The following is a 19,970-nucleotide window of genomic DNA, read 5'->3' as shown; positions in this document are numbered from 1 at the left end:
TTCTGTTTGCCTCAGACTCACGAGACACACCCATTCCTCAATAGCCATTGTTCGATTTCTCGACGCCCATCTAACTTGTGTTCCTTTCTGCTCCGACAAATGAAGTGTAACACCGCATGACTGACTGAATACTCAAGGCACGCACAGCAAATTGGGTCAAACATTTCTTATCACTTCTCCCCATCAATGAAATCCTCTTCCCAACTTTAGTTTAATGAATCTTCAATACAGTGGAGCCTGGGCTGCAAATCAAAGAAATGAGCATTGATTGATGCAGCTTTTCCTGCGTATCTTATGTAATTCCATCGGCCTGCTAAATAGAGCGTGTTTGTCCTCAGCTCCTCTCTCGTCAAATCAGTTTTATATGACACCTTAACTACAAAATGTTTGACAGATGAAAGAGGCTCTCAGAGCAAATTAAAATAATGGAACTTCGATTTGGCACGGTGGGCCTAATGGTTAGCACATTTGTCTCACAGTTCTGATGTTGGAGGTTCGAATCTGGGTTCTGGCCTTCCTTTGTGGCTGGGTGGATGGATTAGTTGCAGTTACTGCATTTTCTGCCCAGAGTCCAAAAAAAGTCATGTTAGGTTCATTGTAGATTCAAGTTTGAATGTGAACGCTTTCTTGTCTATACTGTATGTGCAATTTAGCTGGCGACCAGGCCAGGGTGTACCTCGCCTCTCGCAGGAAATCAGCTGGGATCGGCTCACCCGCCACAGTACTGAAGACAACCAGTATAGATGATGAATTGATGAATGGATGAATGGAACTTCTCATTCACCATACAAATCAGTATAGTCACACTACTATCTGCCTCTGATGAACTCTATCGAGCACCGTCACTCCCAGTCAATGTCAATTTAATTTATAACAGTAGCTACACACCCTGAGAAAAGGAAATAGGAAACATTTTAAAATTTACTTTTCCAAATGCAGTTTTCCACAAAAACATTTAGCAGGGAAATGTAGAAAAACTATACTGTGACATTCATATATGTAACTGTGCACGTGTTAGCGCTGTTTGCACCTGCTAAACACTGATGACACAATGAAATGCTCCAAAACTAGAAATTCCCAGACAGAATAACAAGCAGGACTTCACATGAACACCCACCAACCCACTAAATGAGTGTGAATTTAAGCAGCTGTAACACAGCCACTCCCACTAGCCACTTTTTTGTACTGTATGCAGTCCACGTAGATTCTGCCACTCTCTGTCTGTCTCATCCAGCCTGCCTGTGCCAGGCCCCTCCACATCATGCACCCCCTACCCTCCTACCCACCCCCTACACACGCACATCAAGCACGACCGCTCCCATGCTCATGCATTGGCTGCATGATAGCAGAGAGATGACTTTTTTAAGGTAGGTTTTTTACAGAGGGTATTTCAGCATTTTACCGTTGTGTAAGTTGCATCTTTGCGAGCTAATCAAAGATATATGCAACCGTTAACACCCATGTCTGCTATCTAATATAAGACTCCAATACAGCGTTTTAACGTTGTGTAAGTTGCATCTTTGTGGAAAAAATAAATTGTACTGTATATGCTGTTGCAGCTACAATTTCTGCAGGAGTTGACTTTTGACGTCAGCTGTATTTTCAAAGCCAAAACATTTATATACTGGGTTTACAATGGCTCTTCACTTCACCGTGCCTCGACTTGAGTTACGGTCAAGAAACACACAAGAAAATTAGTGCATGAATGATGCCTTCACTTAGAAGAAACATCCATCCATCCATTTTCTGAGCCACTTCTCCTCACTAGGGTCGCGGGCGTGCTGGAGCCTATCCCAGCTGGAGGCGGGGTACACCCTGAACCGGTTGCCAGCCAATCGCAGGGCAAGAAGAAACATCATTATTAGAAAATGAAATCTAGTAAAAAATAAAGTATGCGGGCTGTCTGTGAACAAATAGTGAGTGACAACTCATTTTATCAGACATGCAAACACCAAAGGCATGAAAAAGGTGACAAAAACAAAAACATTGTAAGGGGAGTTTGGGGGGATCCCACGGCCCCCCGCAGGGAAATTTTTCAATTTTAACATAAATTAAGCAATCTGGAAAACTCTGAAGAGTACAATAAGGTAAAATAAACACATTTTCTTCACGCAGAAAAAACATTTATTTACACCGCTCAAGTACGTTAATGTACAAATTTAAGATTAAAATTAAATCTGCCTCATTTCTTTGCCTTTTTGTTTTGGCCTCCAACTTGAGCCAGGCCCATCTCCACCTGCACCTGATGCCTGTTTCAAGCTGTGCCACTTGCATAGCATCCTCCTCTTTAAGCACTGATTGTGAAAAAGAATTGACTAAAATCATTGTCTGTTTCACTTCATTTTTCACTATTACCCACTTCAAAGGCTAATCACAAATGCATCCTCCAGGAAAATATTAAGTACAATATTTTTCTGTCTTTATTGGCCATTTCTGAATTAGAAGTTAGTTCAGTCTGTGTTGTGACATAATATCGCCCTGTCGCTTAATACATTTAACATTAACATCTGTAAACTAATTAGATAATTGTAGGCATGTTTCCTAATTAATACAAGATGTACGAGCGGATCAACTCTTGTTGCCGATGTTACGTGTGCTTCACGATTCCGCTGGGACCGCAACCATGTCCACGACCCACAGCACCTCAACGCGAAAATACAAAAGACCAGTGCAACAAATACAACACTGGCTGATCTGATGAGCAAAAATGTTGCTTAAACATGAGAGTAGCAATAGAGGATGTCCCCTCCCGAGGGGGGTACAGTAGCCAAACATTGTACTCAACAGTGCTGTTACTTGACAATAATGTGACTGAAGTAAAAGTAAAAAGTAGTCCTCCAAAAAATTACTTGAGTAAGAGTAAAAAGTACAGAGTGAAAGAATTACTCAAGTATTAAGTAAATATTGAGTAACTTATTTTTTTAAACACAGCATCAACATCAATAAAAAAAAAAAGCAAAATAAAATGTGAATGTGCAAATTCTGATTTACCTATGTGTGTGTGTGTGTGTGTGTGTTTGTGTATTTGTGTGTGTATGCACAGTCAAAACTACAGTAAAACGTCTGCAATTTACTGGGCGGTATTAGTTATCCATCCATCCATCCATTTTCTGAGCCGCTTCTCTTCACTAGGGTCGCGGGCGTGCTGGAGCCTATCCCAGCTGTCATCGGGCAGGAGGCGTGGTACACCCTGAACTGGTTGCCAGCCAATCGCAGGGCACATACAAAAAATCAACCGTCTGCACTCACATTCACACCTACGGGCAATTTACAAAAAATTACAAGTCTCCAATTAATGCATGTTTTTGGGATGTGGGAGTAAACTGGAGTGCCTGGAGAAAACCCACGCAGGCACAGGGAGAACATGCAAACTCCACACAGGCGGGGCCGGGGATTGAACCCCGGTCCTCAGAACTGTAAGGCTGACACTCTAACCAGTAGTCCACCGTTCCACGGTATGAGTTATAATAATATATAAGATATATATATATATTATATATATAAGTTATGAAATAGCCACATTTGGGCACCACTACTACAATACATGAAAGCTGTTTATTTTTTTGTTGGTCTAAATGTAAACATGAGTAGCGCGCCGTTGCCTTCGTGGTAACTATGACCTTCCCACCATGGCCGCCACATAGGCACGACGATCAACAGGGCTGGCTTATCTAGTTTTAATACCTATGCCCGGGAAACCCAATAGAAGACGCGAGGTCATGTGACTTTCTTGTGTCGTTTGATTGGTGAACTAGAATAGACCGTCACTAGCGCTTAAATTGGATTGGCGCAAAGAGCGCCCAATGCGGAAGTCGAAGTTGTAGTTTCGCGCACGAAATAGTTCCTAAATAAGCAATAATTGATCAATAAAAGTAGCGAGCGACATTTAGATCATTGTAACAGAGTAAAAGTACCGTGGATCTAGCTGCTAGCGTTCAAGGAGTACGAAACAGCCTATGACGACCGCCCCCAGGAAAAACTAATCGGATCTATACGATTCACGTAAATGGCCTATTTTGAGTCCAAAACGGCGAATTTTGTCGAGAGGCGACTGATTTGCATGGATGTTTTATGAACAGTATGACCACAATAATTCCTGAAGAGTAACAACAAAACATTGCACTTTAATAATACAGTAAATTCAAATATTCCCGAGCAATGTACTGTCCTCAGAGAAGTCGAACTTTTTTAGTTGTTTTGATACGATGATAAGATGATTCTGTGATTACTCATAAAAGCTGATACCGCCAGAGTGTGTGATGTTCATATGTTGTTTACAAGAAGATAGTAAAAACACATCAAACAATTGTAACGAACCACAATGAGAATTCAGTATGCAGTGCAAAGGGCAAAGTCAGCTAATTTAATTCATTCTGCTTGATAAGAACTGACAGAGTGATGAATGAACACACCCTGAAGGTATTAAGCGGTAAAAGATGCACAGTGATATTTACACACACAAGCATATCTTGATATGCAAAGTTGGCTCTTTGCCTTCCAAGCCTAAGAATACACACATGAGAGATGAGCAAACAGTGCTGCTCGCTTCATTTCTTTTTTTGTAGGTCTCTCTGCTTTTGTGGATGTCAACTCCAAAGACACATCACATCTTTGACTGTTAGCTGAGCAGGGAAAATATTCCTCCTTCTCATTTGCCCATCATAGGTGACAAAAGCAGCATGATAGTTTTGAACAATCACATACAGTGGAACCTCGGGCTCTAAATTCAATTCGTTCCGTGACACCGTTTGTAACGTTTATTTCCCCATTGAAATGAATGAAAATGCAATTAAATCCATTCCACCCCCAAAATTAAACTATACTTAGCTCTTTTTTTATCAGTGTGTGGTTAAAAATAAATATAGTGCAATATAGAAAAAGCGAAAACACACTATTATAAATAAATATGATAACAGTTTATTGCTCATTAACTTAAAATGAGGAGGGGAAAGAGAAGGAGGATTATTGCTGCTCATTGAAGAAGTGCCATTCCACCCCCAAAATTAAACTATACTTAGCTCTTTTTTTATCAGTGTGTGGTTAAAAATAAATATAGTGCAATATAGAAAAAGCGAAAACACACTATTATAAATAAATATGATAACAGTTTATTGCTCATTAACTTAAAATGAGGAGGGGAAAGAGAAGGAGGATTATTGCTGCTCATTGAAGAAGTGCCTTCTTTCATAATAACAAGGGGAAGTTCTGATTCTGGTATTTTTTCCTTTTGTCTGCTGCTTTTTTAATTCATTGGTTGATTGTGGCACAACAAATCAATCCAGGGAAACTGTTGTTCTTCTGTTCAGGAAAAAAAATCTCAAAGTCAGACATCCCATTGTCATTGAAAAGATTAATTGTTCTGTTGGCCAATTTGCTGCACATTTCTTTTGATCTTTTTTTTTATTATTATTGTCGCGCTCACGCTATCACCAGCGAGCGCTTTCACATTTTTGTCAGTCTAATAAATGGCAAAAATAACAACAACAACAAAGACGCAGTGCCTTGCCTACCATAGTTGCATTGCATGACGCACAGTCAATGACGATTGCACAACGCACAGATCTTTCTGGTTCCTAACACTATCCTTAGCAGTTTCCCTTTTTATCTTGTTTGCCATTTTGACTGTTTAGTTATTTTATTACTTTTTTTAGAAAGTTCTGCGTGACCATAGCACACCTCTTTCAGCCTTCATTCATAATGTGGCGGCTGCTGTTTGAATTTGGATTGGCTGAATGTGCTTACATCCGAGCATTATGCACAGAATCAACAATCGTCATGCAAGCGTGAGTAAAAGCACAACATAGATCCTTCCGTTCGTCCATACAAAGACCATTCACAAACCGAAAATAATACGTAACAAGAGGTAACCCGAATTGTTCGTAAACAGAGTCGTTAGTACACCAAGGCTCCAGTGTACAGTATACTGTCAAAGTACAATGGTTTCTAAGCAATGGTTTCATCAGCTCTAGCAGTTGCAGTCTCTCTCTCTCTCTCTCTCTCTCTCTCTCTCTCTCTCTCTCTCTCTCTCTCTCTCTCTCTCTCTCTCTCTCTCTCTCTCTCTCTCTCTCTCTCTCTCTCTCTCTCTCTCTCTCTCTCGTCACTGGTGGTGCAGTCGCCTGGCTTTGGTACGGGCAGCGTGGGTTCAGTTCCCACTCAGTGACGGTATGAATGTGAGTGCGAATGCTTGTCCTTGTCTGTATGTGCCCTGCGACTGACTGGCGATCAGTTCAGGGTGTAGTCCGCCTTTCGCCCAAACTCAGCTGGGATAGGCTCCAGTGCCCCGCGACCCTAACCAGGATAAGCAGTGTTGAAAAAATATATATATTTATATACTATTCGTTGGGGATAGGGACTGAGGCCTGCAATGAATAGTGAATAGTAATTGGAACATATTTAGTATTGCCAATGTTAATACCATAAATATACCAAAACCGTTTAATATCATTTCAAACTTTTCTTACAATATTTCCCTTAAAAATAATGACTTGTGTAATAAATGCAGCGGAAGTGCGTATGTAAATGCGGACCTTCTGCTAACAACCCAGGCTAAACTTACCTCCTTGCCGACTTACAAAGCTTGTATCAAAGTCAACATGTTTCCTTGACACCAATTATATTATATTATATTATATTACACCAATTATAGTACTACTCTCCTATTTTAGACAGAGCTTAGGCAACATCTGATAGCATCTTGGGGCCTTTCAGAAAGACAAAAGCAGAAAAACTGCAAATAGGTGAGTTTTGCAGCTAACAGCTGGGGATAAGTTCCACAGAAAAAAAATTTCAGTAGTTAAATTTGTAAATAGCAAAGTTACAGTAATTACGCAGGGCATTACTGTACTTCAAAGGTTAACCATATTACTGTACTTCAGTTACAATTGGCTGGCGACCAATCCAGGGTGTACCCCACCTCTTGCCCGAAGTCACCTGGGATAGCCTCCAGCGGCTCTAATGAGGATAATCAGTTTAGAAAATGGTTGGATTGGTACTTCAGAGGTTTGACCATATCTCCAACTGTATTTTTTCCTGAGATATACTGTTGAAGAAAGAAAAATCACGAATGGCCGCTGAAATACCTTTAAACTGACAAAAGTAACAACAACTGAAAATGTAAAGAAGATTTATGGAAATGAAGCATTGTTTATTATGTGGTGTAATGGAATTATTTAAAAAGGTAATGAATGAAAATTAACAAAATTGTTAGGACCTCTACCTTTTAATATGTTTGCACAACCATTTGTGGCAATCACTACAATCATTAGGTCAATCATCATTGATTTCTATAACTGTCAAGAGACATGCATCTGTGGACAGGTATTTTGTCCCACTCCTCGTGAACAAAAATGCTCTATCTGTGTCAGGTTTAAAGGATGCCCCTTTCACGTATGATCCAGATTGAGGGACACAGAAGGCGACATTTGAACAGTTTTGTTTTTTTGTTTTGTTCTTAGCCATTTTGGAGTGTTTTTAGGTGTGTGTTTACTGTTTGGAGGACTCGTGAACTGCTTCTAAGACCAAGCTATCTGACACGAGGCAGCACATTTCACTCCAGAATGACTTGATAGTCTTTGAAATTCACTGTACCCTCCACACCTTCAGCTTCCTAGGCATCGTGATCTCTGCTGACCTGTCCTGGTCCTGAGGGCGCTCAGGAAAAACAACATCTGCCAAAAGCTGCTTGTGACCTTCTACCGCTCAACCATCAAAAACATTCTGACATACTGCATCATGGTGTGGTTCTCCCACTGCACTGAGGCAGAGCGGAAGAGGCTCCAGTGAGTGGTCAAGACAGCGCAGAGGGTCATTGGCTGCCCCCTTCGCTTCCTGAATGACATCTTCACGTCCCGTTGCCTCAGAAGAGCTGAGGCAATCATAGGTGACAACACCCACCCCGCCCACCACCTCTTTGACCTGCTGCCCCCTGAAAGGTGCTACCAGTCCATCAGAAACCACAAGGAACAGACCCAGAGACAGCTTCTTCCAACAAGCTGTCATTGCATTGACTCAAAATAATACCCACACTCATTCCATATTGCTGCTACATTCAAACATTCCTGACTCCATCGCAACTGTACAATGAGTCCCAACCCGGGAACAATGAGTCCCTGCAACTTATCATCACGGAATACAGATACAGTCATCCTCCGCTATATCATGTTTCTTGCTTTCCTACATTGCAGATTTTTATTGCAGTTGTTACTCTATCGTTCATCACTACAAAACCTAGGGTTTTCTTACTCCTGCTGCAATGCCTAGAAGACAGCCCAAAGGCTCTGTGGTTTAAAATGAACAACTCAACGGCCTACAATATGCCACCTTTCTTTTGTAAATGCGGCCATTTTTGCAGATTAGCGCTACACAGATGTGACACGCGTTAAGTGCTTGATTGATGGTCTAACAGGGACATCGGAATGTGGTCGTCCACAAGAATGCTCAAAAAAGAAAGGTTGATCAAAACAAATTTCGGTCAACACCACCTTGTGTGATGTTGAAAATAGCATCGCCAAGTTGATGATTATTTTTCACAAAATAATGGCGAAACAGTCAACAGGCCTCCCTGCTATTTCTTCCATCGTCCATATTCAAGTGGCCTTGTGCAAAACTGCCATTGACATTTTGATTTTTCAAGATGATTTCATTTAATTTTGAAGTGTTTCATTCCGGTACGCTTTTTATATTTTTCTTGATAGTACTACTTTCATGTGTATATGGATGGTATGTTATATATATATATATATATATATATATATATATATATATGCACACATACCTTTTTTAATAACCTTGCAGCACTTTGTGCGACTGTGGAAATTGTAAGTGTGGTATATAATATATAAATATTGATGGAAAATGTAAAGCAGGCCTACTGGGTGTGGTGTGGCGGAAGGGTCGGTGTCGGCGTGAACGATGACTGAACAATAGACCCAAGATGGATAAATAGCTCGCTCGCGGCACATAGTAGTTCATTTACTCAGTCAACTACGAAACGAAGATGCAGAACGTCTACAGCACTCAGCAGGCTTTGGATTTGATCCTCAACCAAGTCAACCCTTGAGACTCCGATGGAGAAGACAATGCCCTTCAGGTGAGTTCAGACTCAGAAATTTCTTCTGGTAAGATTTCCTAAACATCATATTTTCATTTGCTGATTATGGCAGTTGTGTTTTAGGAAAAGATGAAAACAATGCTAAATCAATACAGAGGAAACATACTTGATGTTTTGGAATTATAATTCAAATGATATCTTTGCGTTGCGTAGATTTTTAAGCTTGGTTGAGGTTTTTATAGCTCACATCATATTTCATTGCTCACATCGAAAAAATATGATCACCCTACAGATGAGGAGATTCCACCGCCACCAGAAAAGATAGGTCGACTGGAGACACACTCCGGGCCAACAGAGAAGGCAAAAGACGGCACATTGTCGGAAGGCATCTCTCTCACCGCCCAGTTGAATCTTACGCTGCAGATGGAGAGCCAACTGCGTTGGTCAGAATAACAGTGTCGAGTCGCTGACAGAGTTTTCTCTGTTTCGTCACTCTTGGCATGCTTCGAAATATTCAGGAGTGGACTGTTATGCATGGACGCGAGACACAGCATGACAGTTGGTTCATGGCCCTTCCTGAACTAATGGCGTTCATTACCATCCTCCTCTTGCGTGGGGTAATCGAACTACCATCACTGCGTAATGCATGGTTAGCAAAACTGGGACACCCACTGATCATGAGAATTATGGCCTGAAGCCGCTTCCAAGACATCATGCGACACCTACACTTTGATGACAAGGACACACGCAGTAAGTGAGTTGCGACTGACAGGTTTGCTGCAGTCTACGACATTTGGGGGCCTTTTGTTGCGAACTGCATCACATCTTACAACCCAGGCAGGCACATCACCATTGACGATCAACTTTTTCCAACGAAGACACGCTGCTGCTTCCTGCAGTACATTGCAACAAAACCCGACAAGTTTGGCATCAAGTTCTGGGTGGCATGTGACTTGAAATCCAAGTATGTGTGCAATATCAACCCATATCTTGGCAAAGACTCCAGTCGTCCCACGGGAGAGAGACTATCCAAAAATGTGGTGATGAAGCTAATGGAACCGTTCATGGACAAAGGAAGAACCATTACCACAGACAACTTCTTCACATCATTGTCACTTGCACAACGACAGCTCAGCCGGAAGACCACTCTCCTTGGCACAGTCAATAAGATTCGCTGGGAGCTTCTAGAATCAACCAAAAAGACTATGTCCCGTAATGAATTCAGCACTCAGGTATGTTACAGATATTTTGGGGAAGAGGGAAAGGGCAATGTGCCAGGTAAACCTTCAGTGCAAGAACAATCACGCCACTGTGCGCTGTGTTGACTGCTACAAGTGCACGTGGCAAATGCAGAAAGGAGATGGCTTGGCAGTGCCAAGTATGTTCAGACAATGTAGAGGGTTGAAGAGCTCACTTCATCCACATGCTGCACAGATTTGTGTGTTTGTATATTTCATTGAAGTAATTTATAAGTAAAGTCTTGTTTGAATCTTGTGCATCAGCAATAAATCTCAACAAGAAATGAAAAAGAACCGCGATCTCTTACAAAGAAGGGAATGGAAAATATTTTTTGTTGTGATCACAAAAGTGGAAATATTACTAATTGTAGCACTGTTGAACACAATGTTGTGAGAAACTAAACGGCTACCTCTCTCTCGTTACATTACAACACACTGATTTTGATAGAAATTATTGGCTGCACGTTTACACAACACTGCTCTCACCGTGCCCCGAGATTGTGGTACTCAGAGACAGAGCGAGCTCCATTTTCTATAACTTTACTAATGCACGTGTTGGCTATTGGCAGTAACTATAAACTATGTTTATATGGAGATCTGGGTGTGTATCTGTAATGGGATGTATCGAACAAAAGTGTATGCAGTGTTGTGTAAGCATACAGCCAGTAATTTCTATCAACTTATTCAGGTAAAGGCAAACCAACATCAGTTCTTTTTCAGTATCTGTGTAGAGAGTAATTACCTCATTTACAGAACAATGGTGACAAGATGGTGAAGAATGGTGAAAAAACTGAACGAGCAAGCCCTTTGGGTATGCAAATTAGAAAAGCCAAATTGTTGGGCTGTTCACACCTGAATTGGGATATTAGTTCAAACTAATTCAGCCACTCGCCTCCTCTTGAGGCATTATAGGTAGAAAAGCCTAAATGCTTTGGGCATTCTAGTGTTATACTGTTTGTATAATATTTTTGCATCTATTGCTCTTTCTCTCTCTCAATTTATTTTTGTGTTTAGGCCTGCCATGATGGCAAACGTTTTAGAATGATATATTTTCCCAAAACATTCATGATAAACAATATTATTGTTGATGTTATTTTTATGCCACTGATATAATGATATTACAGCATAATAAATGTGAGTGCGACAACCATTCACATAATAAATGTGAATGGTTGTCTGTTTCTATGTGCCCTGCAACTGGCTGGCGATAAGGTCAGGGTGTACCCATCTTTCGCCCCGCATCACCTGGGATAGGCTCCAGCACACCCACTCCTAAACAAAAGTAGGGCTTCATTTCACAATAAGAGCAAGTAAATAAAAACAGAAAGTTCTAGGTGTTCTAATAAAGCAGAAAAAATTAAAAAGTTAGAATTTCCTCTTTTCTGTTTGGCATCTTGACACAACAGTGAAGTCTCAAATAATTTTACATATTTCAATTTAACTACTCTTAACAACTGAACCGTTTTATAGTTTCTTCAAAACCTTTGTTTTGTTTCATAATGGTGTTTCACATGTATGCGCTTTTAATAATTGCTCCCAGTGGGAACTTCCCACTGAGAAGCACCAACTATATATCGCAGATTTTGATTACAGTTATTATTGTATTTTTTATACTGTTTGTACAATATTTTTGTGTTCTCCATTGCTCTTGCTCTCTCTCAATATATTACCTTTAGATTTGTTTGTATTGTTTTAGGTGTGGTTATAGGCCTTTCAAAAAAGTGCCGTAAATGCAACAAAAAAATACCTAGGGTGTATTTCAATAGGGTATTTCTGTTTCATGAATTTTACTTATTGTGGAGGTGGACTGGAATTTCGTGAGCGGCGTGCTGGGTGTTACCACAACAATGACAGTTTATCGAGTCCGGGAAAAAGTCTCTGTTGTATTTATGGAACGATAACGGCTACTGGCTAGCACCAAGACAGGACTCGCACTTTTAGTGGATAATGATTCGCTGAAGCACTTCAGCAACAAACACACATACGTGGGTAAGCAATGCTGTGCGTCTGTGGCCGCAGATTCACCATGCTTTGTGCATGTCTGCTCATTTTTGTGCGTCTCAGACAAGGGACGCACATCAAACGAGATCCCTAGTACTGCATATTTTAGTCTTGTTTAGTATATCTGGCATATGATTTATTTTTGTATTCTATGTTTTACTGAAAGACTGTTACGGTTGTATCTGCAGCTTACAATGACAAAAAAAGGCTTTCTGATGTTACTTCAAAAAGTCAAAATTGCCTTTTGACAAATCCCATATAAGCAGACATACAGATACATACATGATACCTTTTATACATTATACACATAATATATGTGCATATACAATCAAACAGATGCACAAGGTCTTACCTTGATGACAGTGGAGGCAATCTGGATGTGGTGCAGCTTGTGCAGTGTGCTCTCCCTGTCAATGAAGTAGGAGGCAGCCAGCTGATGGAGAGCCTCCAGAGTCACAGCTGTACCATTAGTGTCACTTAATTCAGTTGATCGACTCAACTTCTGCTTGTCCACAAAGATCATTAAAGACTCTTCTCCTATGAATTTCAAAGATATATTAAAACATTAAAATCCCATTAGTCAGTTCAATGACAAGTAAAATGTAAAAAAAAGAACACTAGAAGCTAAATTACACATTAATCATCATTCTTGCAAATACATCCATATTCTCATACTCATCCATATTTTTAAGAGAATGTTTTATATATACATACACACGCACGCACACACACACACACACACACACACACACACACACACACACACACACACACATGAAGAACATTCTTTAAAAAAAAAAGATTATTTCAAAATCTTAAACATGTAAGTGAGCCACTGTAGTGTTTTTTTTTTCTGGTGTAGCCCATTCTAATATAAAGGTACCAGATCACTGACATGCAGTAGAAGTTTGCAATTGATTGTTAATTTCTGAATTTCCCTGGAGCTAACAAAGTGTTAGAGAACAGACGACAGTTGTCATATGAGTCTCCTATACACACACACAGACAAAAAAATCTAATTTTAATAATACTGTACATCTAACACATTTTTTTCTCACAATTTAAAAGTTTTTAAGTGTCTTAAAAGAATCTCTTTTGAATCGTAAGGTAAAAAAAAAGATGAAAACTATTTACAGCACATTAATCTATTATTAATTAATACTCAGGTTGAAATTACTCATGATGGTGGGGTGGTTCTGTCTCATGCAATTGAACCACTGCTCACCCTGTCTATTGTAATCAATGCAGACTGGAGCTTTCTGGGGCAGAGGTCAGATGAGGCGAAGACTACGACAGGTACTAGCTCAGTGGTTTTACTTCAAGAAGCTGCTCAATTCCACTTGTCAATAACGTAGCAGATCCATGCATGTGGCACTTGCAGTGGAAAAATCATTAACACTGATAATGCTATCAGCTAATGCTAACATCTTCAAACAATCTTCTCCTGCGGCGTCTGGCGAACAATATTTGATACTGACAAATCTTCAGTCCGTCAAGCTACTAAGTCAAGGGCAGAGAAGCTCAGTGTGGAGGTATTATGTACAAATCCTAATTCCAATGAAGTTGGGACGTTATATAAAATGTAAACATAAACAGAACACAGTGATTTCCACATCTTTTTCAACCTATATTCAATCGAATACACTACAAACACGATATTTAATGCTCAAACTGATAAACTTGTTTTTATTTTTTATTTTATTTTTTTGCAAATATTGACTCATTTTGAAACATGTTCCAAAAAAACCTGGGAGAGGGTCAACAAAAGACTGGGAATTTGAGGAATGCTAAAACAAAAACACCTATTTGAAATATTCGACATGTTAATTAGAAAAAAGGTGAGTGTCATGATTGGTATAAAAGGAGCATCCCCAAAAGGCTCAGTTGTTTACAAGCAAGAATGGGTGAGGTTCAACTGCGTGAGCAAATAGTCCAACAGTTGTGTGTGTGTGTGTGTGTGTGTGTCTGTGTGTGTGTGTGTGAGTGTGTGTGTGTGTGTGTGTGTGTGTGATTCACAAATCCGGCCTCGGCTGCGTGGCGTTTGCGTGTTCTCCCCGTGCCTGCGTGGGTTTTCTCCGGGTACTCCGTTTTCCTCCCTCATCCCAAAAACATGCAATGGTTGGTTAATTGAAGACTCTAAATTGCCCCTAGGTGTGAATGTGAGTGCGGAAGTTATGTTATAAATTAGGTGAATAAATGAATGTACTTTTTTTTTTAAAAACAATAAATAGGCCTCTATTTAAGTACACAAAATACATGGACAGTACAGAAGTAATGCATCGAGCTCACACTACCTGACATCATCGAGTTCAAGAATAAGCAAGAGGCTAACTCAAAACAATACCCCGAACTGAGTGTGTGACCTTTTGGCTGATTAAAAGAACACAACAAATAATTGCCAGTGATGTCTGGCCGATTATGCATGTTGGAGATTTCATTAATCAAGTGCTTGATATTGCTGTGTGCTTCTATCTAATCTGGAGATAGCTATAGCTATCTACAGTATCTAACAATCTGAAGGAACCACTCCACCGCTTTGTGTATGTATTATATTTTCTTTTACATTTATATATATATATTCAGATTTGTTTTACTTTACTCTGCAGTTCTTTGTATGGATTATCCTATTTCAATGTAATTGTTGGCCATTCCTCTCTCACGGACATTGTACGCAGAGCATTTATGTTGCATTAATTACGTTATACAATATGGCCTAAATTTGATATCACAATATTCCATCCATCCATCCATCCATTCTCAGAATCAGAATCAGAATCAGAATCATCTTTATTTGCCTAGTATGTCCAAAACACACAAGGAATTTGTCTCCGGTAGTTGGAGCCGCTCTAGTACAACAGACAGTCAATTTACAGAACACTTTGGAGACATAAAGACATTGACAAAAAACAACAACAAACAACAATTGTGCAAAAAGATGCAGAGTCCTCAGTTCGAATGGCTAATATCGCAATAGTCCGGTGCAATGACCATTGTGCAAAGGGCACTGAGACTTCAAGGAGTGTATGCGGTTTAAAGTGACGAGTACTGCGATAATCTGGGACAATGGTTGTGCAAATGTTACAGATACTCCTCAATCAGTGTGCAAATGGAGCAGATGCTACTCTGGCATGAGTGGCCACTATATGCAAATAGTGCAGCACGGCGAGACAACTACAGTGAGTGCACGAGTAATACATAATACAGAAATGTGACAACGAACTCAAGTCAAAGAATTGCCAGCTTGTTGTAATGGAATTGTAAGTTAGCTGTTCAAGAAGTTGATTGCAAGAGGGAAGAAGCTGTTGGAATGTCTACTAGTTCTAGTTTGCATTGATCGGTAGCGCCTACCTGAGGGAAGGAGCTGGAAGAGCTGGTGACCAGGGTGGGGAGGGTCCGAGAGGATTTTGCACGCCCTTGTCTTAGTTCTGGCAGCGTGCAAGTCCTCAAGGGTGGGTAGGGGGGTACCGACAATCCTTTCAGCAGTTTTGATTGTCCGTTGCAGTCGGAGTTTGTCCTTTTTTGTAGCAGCACCAAACCAGACTGTGATGGAAGAACACAGGACTGATTCGATGACCGCTGTGTAGAACTGTCTCAGCAGCTCCGGTGGCAGGCCATGCTTTCTCAGAAGCCGCAGGAAGTACATCCTCTGCTGGGCCTTTTTGAGGACGGAGTTGATGTTGGTCGCCCACTTCAGGTCCTGGGAGATTGTAATTCCCAGGAACTTGAAGGTCTCGACGGTTGACGGCGACTGGAATGCATGCCAGACTGATTTAGAGTCGTTCGCGCTAAACTGTTTTTCCAACTTTGCTGTATAGATCCTCTTTGCAATGTTAATTTCTTTGGTCAGCTGGTTTCTAGCTCGATTATACAGGGCCCTGTCCCCGCTCTGATATGCGTCCTCCTTAGCTTGGCGAAGCTGCTTAAGTTTAGCAGTGAACCACGGCTTATTGTTGTTGAATGTGCGAAATTCTCAATACCACTTATCCTGTTCAGGGTCGCGGGGTGCTGGAGCCTATCCCAGCTGGCTACAGGTGAAAAGTGGACTACACCCTGAACTGGTCGCCAGCCAGTCACAGCGCAGATAGAGACACGGACTACCATTCGCACTCACATTCACACTGTCACTGAGTGGGAATTGAAGCCATGCTGCCCCCACCAAAGTCAGGCAAATGTACCACTACACAATCAGTGACTATCACAATATTGTTTTCCTAATTTTGATATTCAATATGACTTGATATTTACTGTCGTAACGTTTACAAATGTATAAAACCGGGGGATTTTCCTTAACGGTCTTTGGGAACAGCTTAAAGATGAGCCCTCCTCTCTCAGGGATCTCATCACACTTACCATTCGTCTGTATAACAGACTACAAGAGAGAGAACGAGAGAGGGGGGTCCGAGCGCGTAAGATCATTCCCACCGTGAGCACCGCACTGTCAGCATCTCACCCACCTTCTGCACCTCTGACTGTCCCTTTGTCACCACCTACTGCACCTGAGGAACCCATGCAAATTGGTCACACCCGACTAGATCCCCAGGAACGTCACCGTCGTGTCATCCAGCGGCTGTGCATTTATTGCGGTCAATCAGGTCATTTCATTGCCACTTGCCCCTTGCGACCAAAAGACCAGGCTCGCCACGGTCTGAGAGCGCTGTGGTGAGCCAAACCACCATTTCCCCTAGCTCTTCCTCTCGTATGACCATCCCTGCTTGCATTTTAGGTTCCGCTCACAATACACCCATAGTTGCCCTAATTGATTCCGATGCAGACGATAGTTTCATTCACGAAGGTATAGTATCTCAGCTCCAACTCCCTCTCCAACCACCCACGTCTCCCAAGAAAATCACAGCCCTGGATGGCCGAGTTATCTCCTCTGTCACTCAGCAAACAGTGCCATTCACCTTACTTATTTCTGGAAATCACCACAAGAACATCTCTCTTTTTGTTATCCCTTCCCCTAAGACCCCATTAGTTCCCTGGCTCAGAAAACATAAACTGGACGCACTTAGCCATCACCGGATGGAGACCTCACTGCCACTCAAACTTCCTGCTCTCTGATATACGCCCCTATGGTAACCTGCATAAAAGTCTGCCAGATCCCGGAAACTCTCGCCAGATTATTAAAACTCTCTTACAGTGCAACGGTTCTCAAGCATCTTGTAAGCCGTGACACTTCTTGTGATTTTTCTGACCTCCGTGTTTCTCCTTCTCCTCAGTGCTCCTTTTGTGTCCCTCACCGAGTTGACTCATTCCACCACTATATTTTATTTTTACTGCTACTTTTCTTTCTGAAAAAATGTAAAAAAAAATGTGGGTTTTTTTGGGGGGGACTGGAGAGATGTTTGCTACACAAGTAGCTAGTAGCGAGTACTAGAAAACCCAGGGGTTTCTTACTCCTGCTACCATTCCAAAAGGACAGCCAAAAGGCTGTGTGGTTTAAAATGAACAATTCAATGGCCTACAATTAGCCACCATTCAATGCAGCCATTCAATGCAGCCATGACCTGCCAGACTGCTTTTGTTAACGTGCCATAGTATCCCTGTAAACAAGAGGCCAATGAAGACATCGGAGAGATCCAAATTCTGAATTCCAAACGCTTTGGTCCACAAATGATTTTATGAAACCCTCCACTCAAGTTGCAGAACTGCTGGCCATGTGCAGTTATCTGAAGGTCAGAGTGTTATTATTTATTAATGGTTCGGCTGATGCCGCAACTTAAAAAAAAAAAAAGTAGCAGGCTATCAAATGGATGCTGAAGGAAAATATGTTGTGAAACAGGATCAGTTGATTTACTTTCACCCTGCAGTAACAGTTGATGTAGTGCGCGGCGCCAGAGGAAGACAAACGTGAGTGGCAAAAGAAAGATGTTGAGTATGACGACAAAGAGAAGCTGTGATTTGGCCCGATGAGAGGCCCGAGGAGACTGGTCTTAACTACAGGAAAGTTCATGTGGTTAGTGGTTGAGGAAGCACACGCCCCGGCACATGAGAGTTATGTGTCAATGCTGTACAAGCTGCGCTTTTGGTGGCACCCTGATCTTCTGCAAAGGTAAAAGATTTTTGTGTTTTTTGTGATATATGTCAAGATTTCAGTGTCTCCTGTTGTTTCCTACAACGAAGAGGGAACTGCAACACACTGAGATGGGCCGATGCCCGAATGATGTGGTGGTAATGGACTAAACCAACAATGGTGGTCCCAGTCCAAGGCATAAAGTCCATATTAATGATTGTCGACACTTTTTCTGGACGGCCCAAAGCCTATCCTTGTGCAAAAGACGACGCGTCGTCTGTCGTCAAAGCGCTGGTTAACCATTATATCCCGACACATGAGTTTCTGCGAGTAATAAGATCGGACAAGTGATTCTACGTTTCACAGACACGTCCTGCGGAGGCCTCCATTGGAGAGATTTTTTTTATTTTTTATAATTTTATAAGTTTTATAAATTGTGTACACAATATAAAGTAAACCCTAGAACTATGATGAATATAATTATATGAATATATATGTAAATATTTGTAAAGTGCTTTAAAGGTTGCCCGTTATATTTATAACATAAATAAATAAGGTATTGTCTGTGTATACATAGGTATGCACATGATATTCTGGAAGAATAATTAAATAATAGATACATTAACACGTGTGCCCGGCGGATGTGTTATGGCGCCTTTAAAACCTGATTGGAGATGGCCGCTGTAAGTCAAGGCACGCGGAGTTTGAATAAATGCCGTGCAAGTTGGTATCTGAGATGGTGAATGGGATTTGATATGTATTGCTTAGAGAGCGGCGGCACGGTGGGCGACTGGTTAGGGGCGTCTGCCTCACAGTTCTGAGGACCGGGGTTCAATCCACGGCCCCGTCTCTGTCGAGTTTTCCTGTTCTCCCCGTAACCATGGTAGGTTAATTGACGACTCTAAATTCCCCATAGGTGTGAATGTGGGTGCGAATGGTTGTTTGTTTGTATGTGCCCTGCGATTGGCTGGCAACTAGTTCAGGGTGTCCCCCGCCTCCTACCCGATGATAGCTGGGATAGGCTCCAGCACACCCGCGACCCCCGTGAGGAGAAGCGGTTCAGAAAATGGATGGATGGATGCTAAGAGAGCACTTGAAATGATAGAGGATTGTGAGAAGCACATTAACACATACGATGGCTTTAGTCTTGTTTGTGCCGAGAAGAGGAGTTTTGACATAGGTTGAAAAGTAATGAAAGATGTGTTAACTTGTGTGTAAGAGGGAGTCATTTTTTGTGGAGTGGCACACAAGTAAACGGCTGGAAGACTCTAATTGGGAACATAATTTCCCTGTCTGTAATTTTTGTAAGTAGATATACATAGAAGTTCCTGTTTGTGGCAAACCGGATTAAGAAAATTACGCGAGGGACACCAGTCAACTAAAGACATCCCTACAATATTGAGTTGATACAGTATAGTGACTATTAATACAGCATAGCGAATGCAATCCTTTCCATTCACAGAAGTGGGCGGATGTGCCACAGGTGTCAAGTTGAGTTGCTACATACGTCATGAGACTGTGCCTAATTTGCATCATGTACAAGGGAAATTATGTGGAGTACTTGTCTTTGAAAGTGACTAATATGGTATGAGGATTAATCTGTTTGATTTTCTCCCCAGATTCAGCATTAGAGTAGGGGCAACAAAGAGGATTTTTCCATCTGTCTGGC

General features: G+C 41.3%; 1 protein-coding gene across 3 annotated transcripts in view; it reads right to left on the bottom strand.

The window, feature by feature from the left end:
* The window catches only part of LOC133481277 (BMP/retinoic acid-inducible neural-specific protein 3-like), a 90,141-nt gene that overhangs the window by 43,188 nt on the left and 26,983 nt on the right, over window positions 1-19,970 (bottom strand). For all 3 annotated transcript variants that reach the window (XM_061780440.1, XM_061780442.1, XM_061780441.1), the window contains one exon: window positions 12,641-12,825. In XM_061780440.1, the coding sequence (XP_061636424.1) occupies window positions 12,641-12,825 (185 nt within the window). The remainder of the gene's footprint in view (window positions 1-12,640; window positions 12,826-19,970) is intronic.

Source organism: Phyllopteryx taeniolatus, chromosome 7 (assembly GCF_024500385.1).
Source record: "Phyllopteryx taeniolatus isolate TA_2022b chromosome 7, UOR_Ptae_1.2, whole genome shotgun sequence".
NCBI classification, from domain to species: domain Eukaryota; kingdom Metazoa; phylum Chordata; class Actinopteri; order Syngnathiformes; family Syngnathidae; genus Phyllopteryx; species Phyllopteryx taeniolatus.
This window is presented reverse-complemented; position numbering and strand designations above follow the sequence as displayed.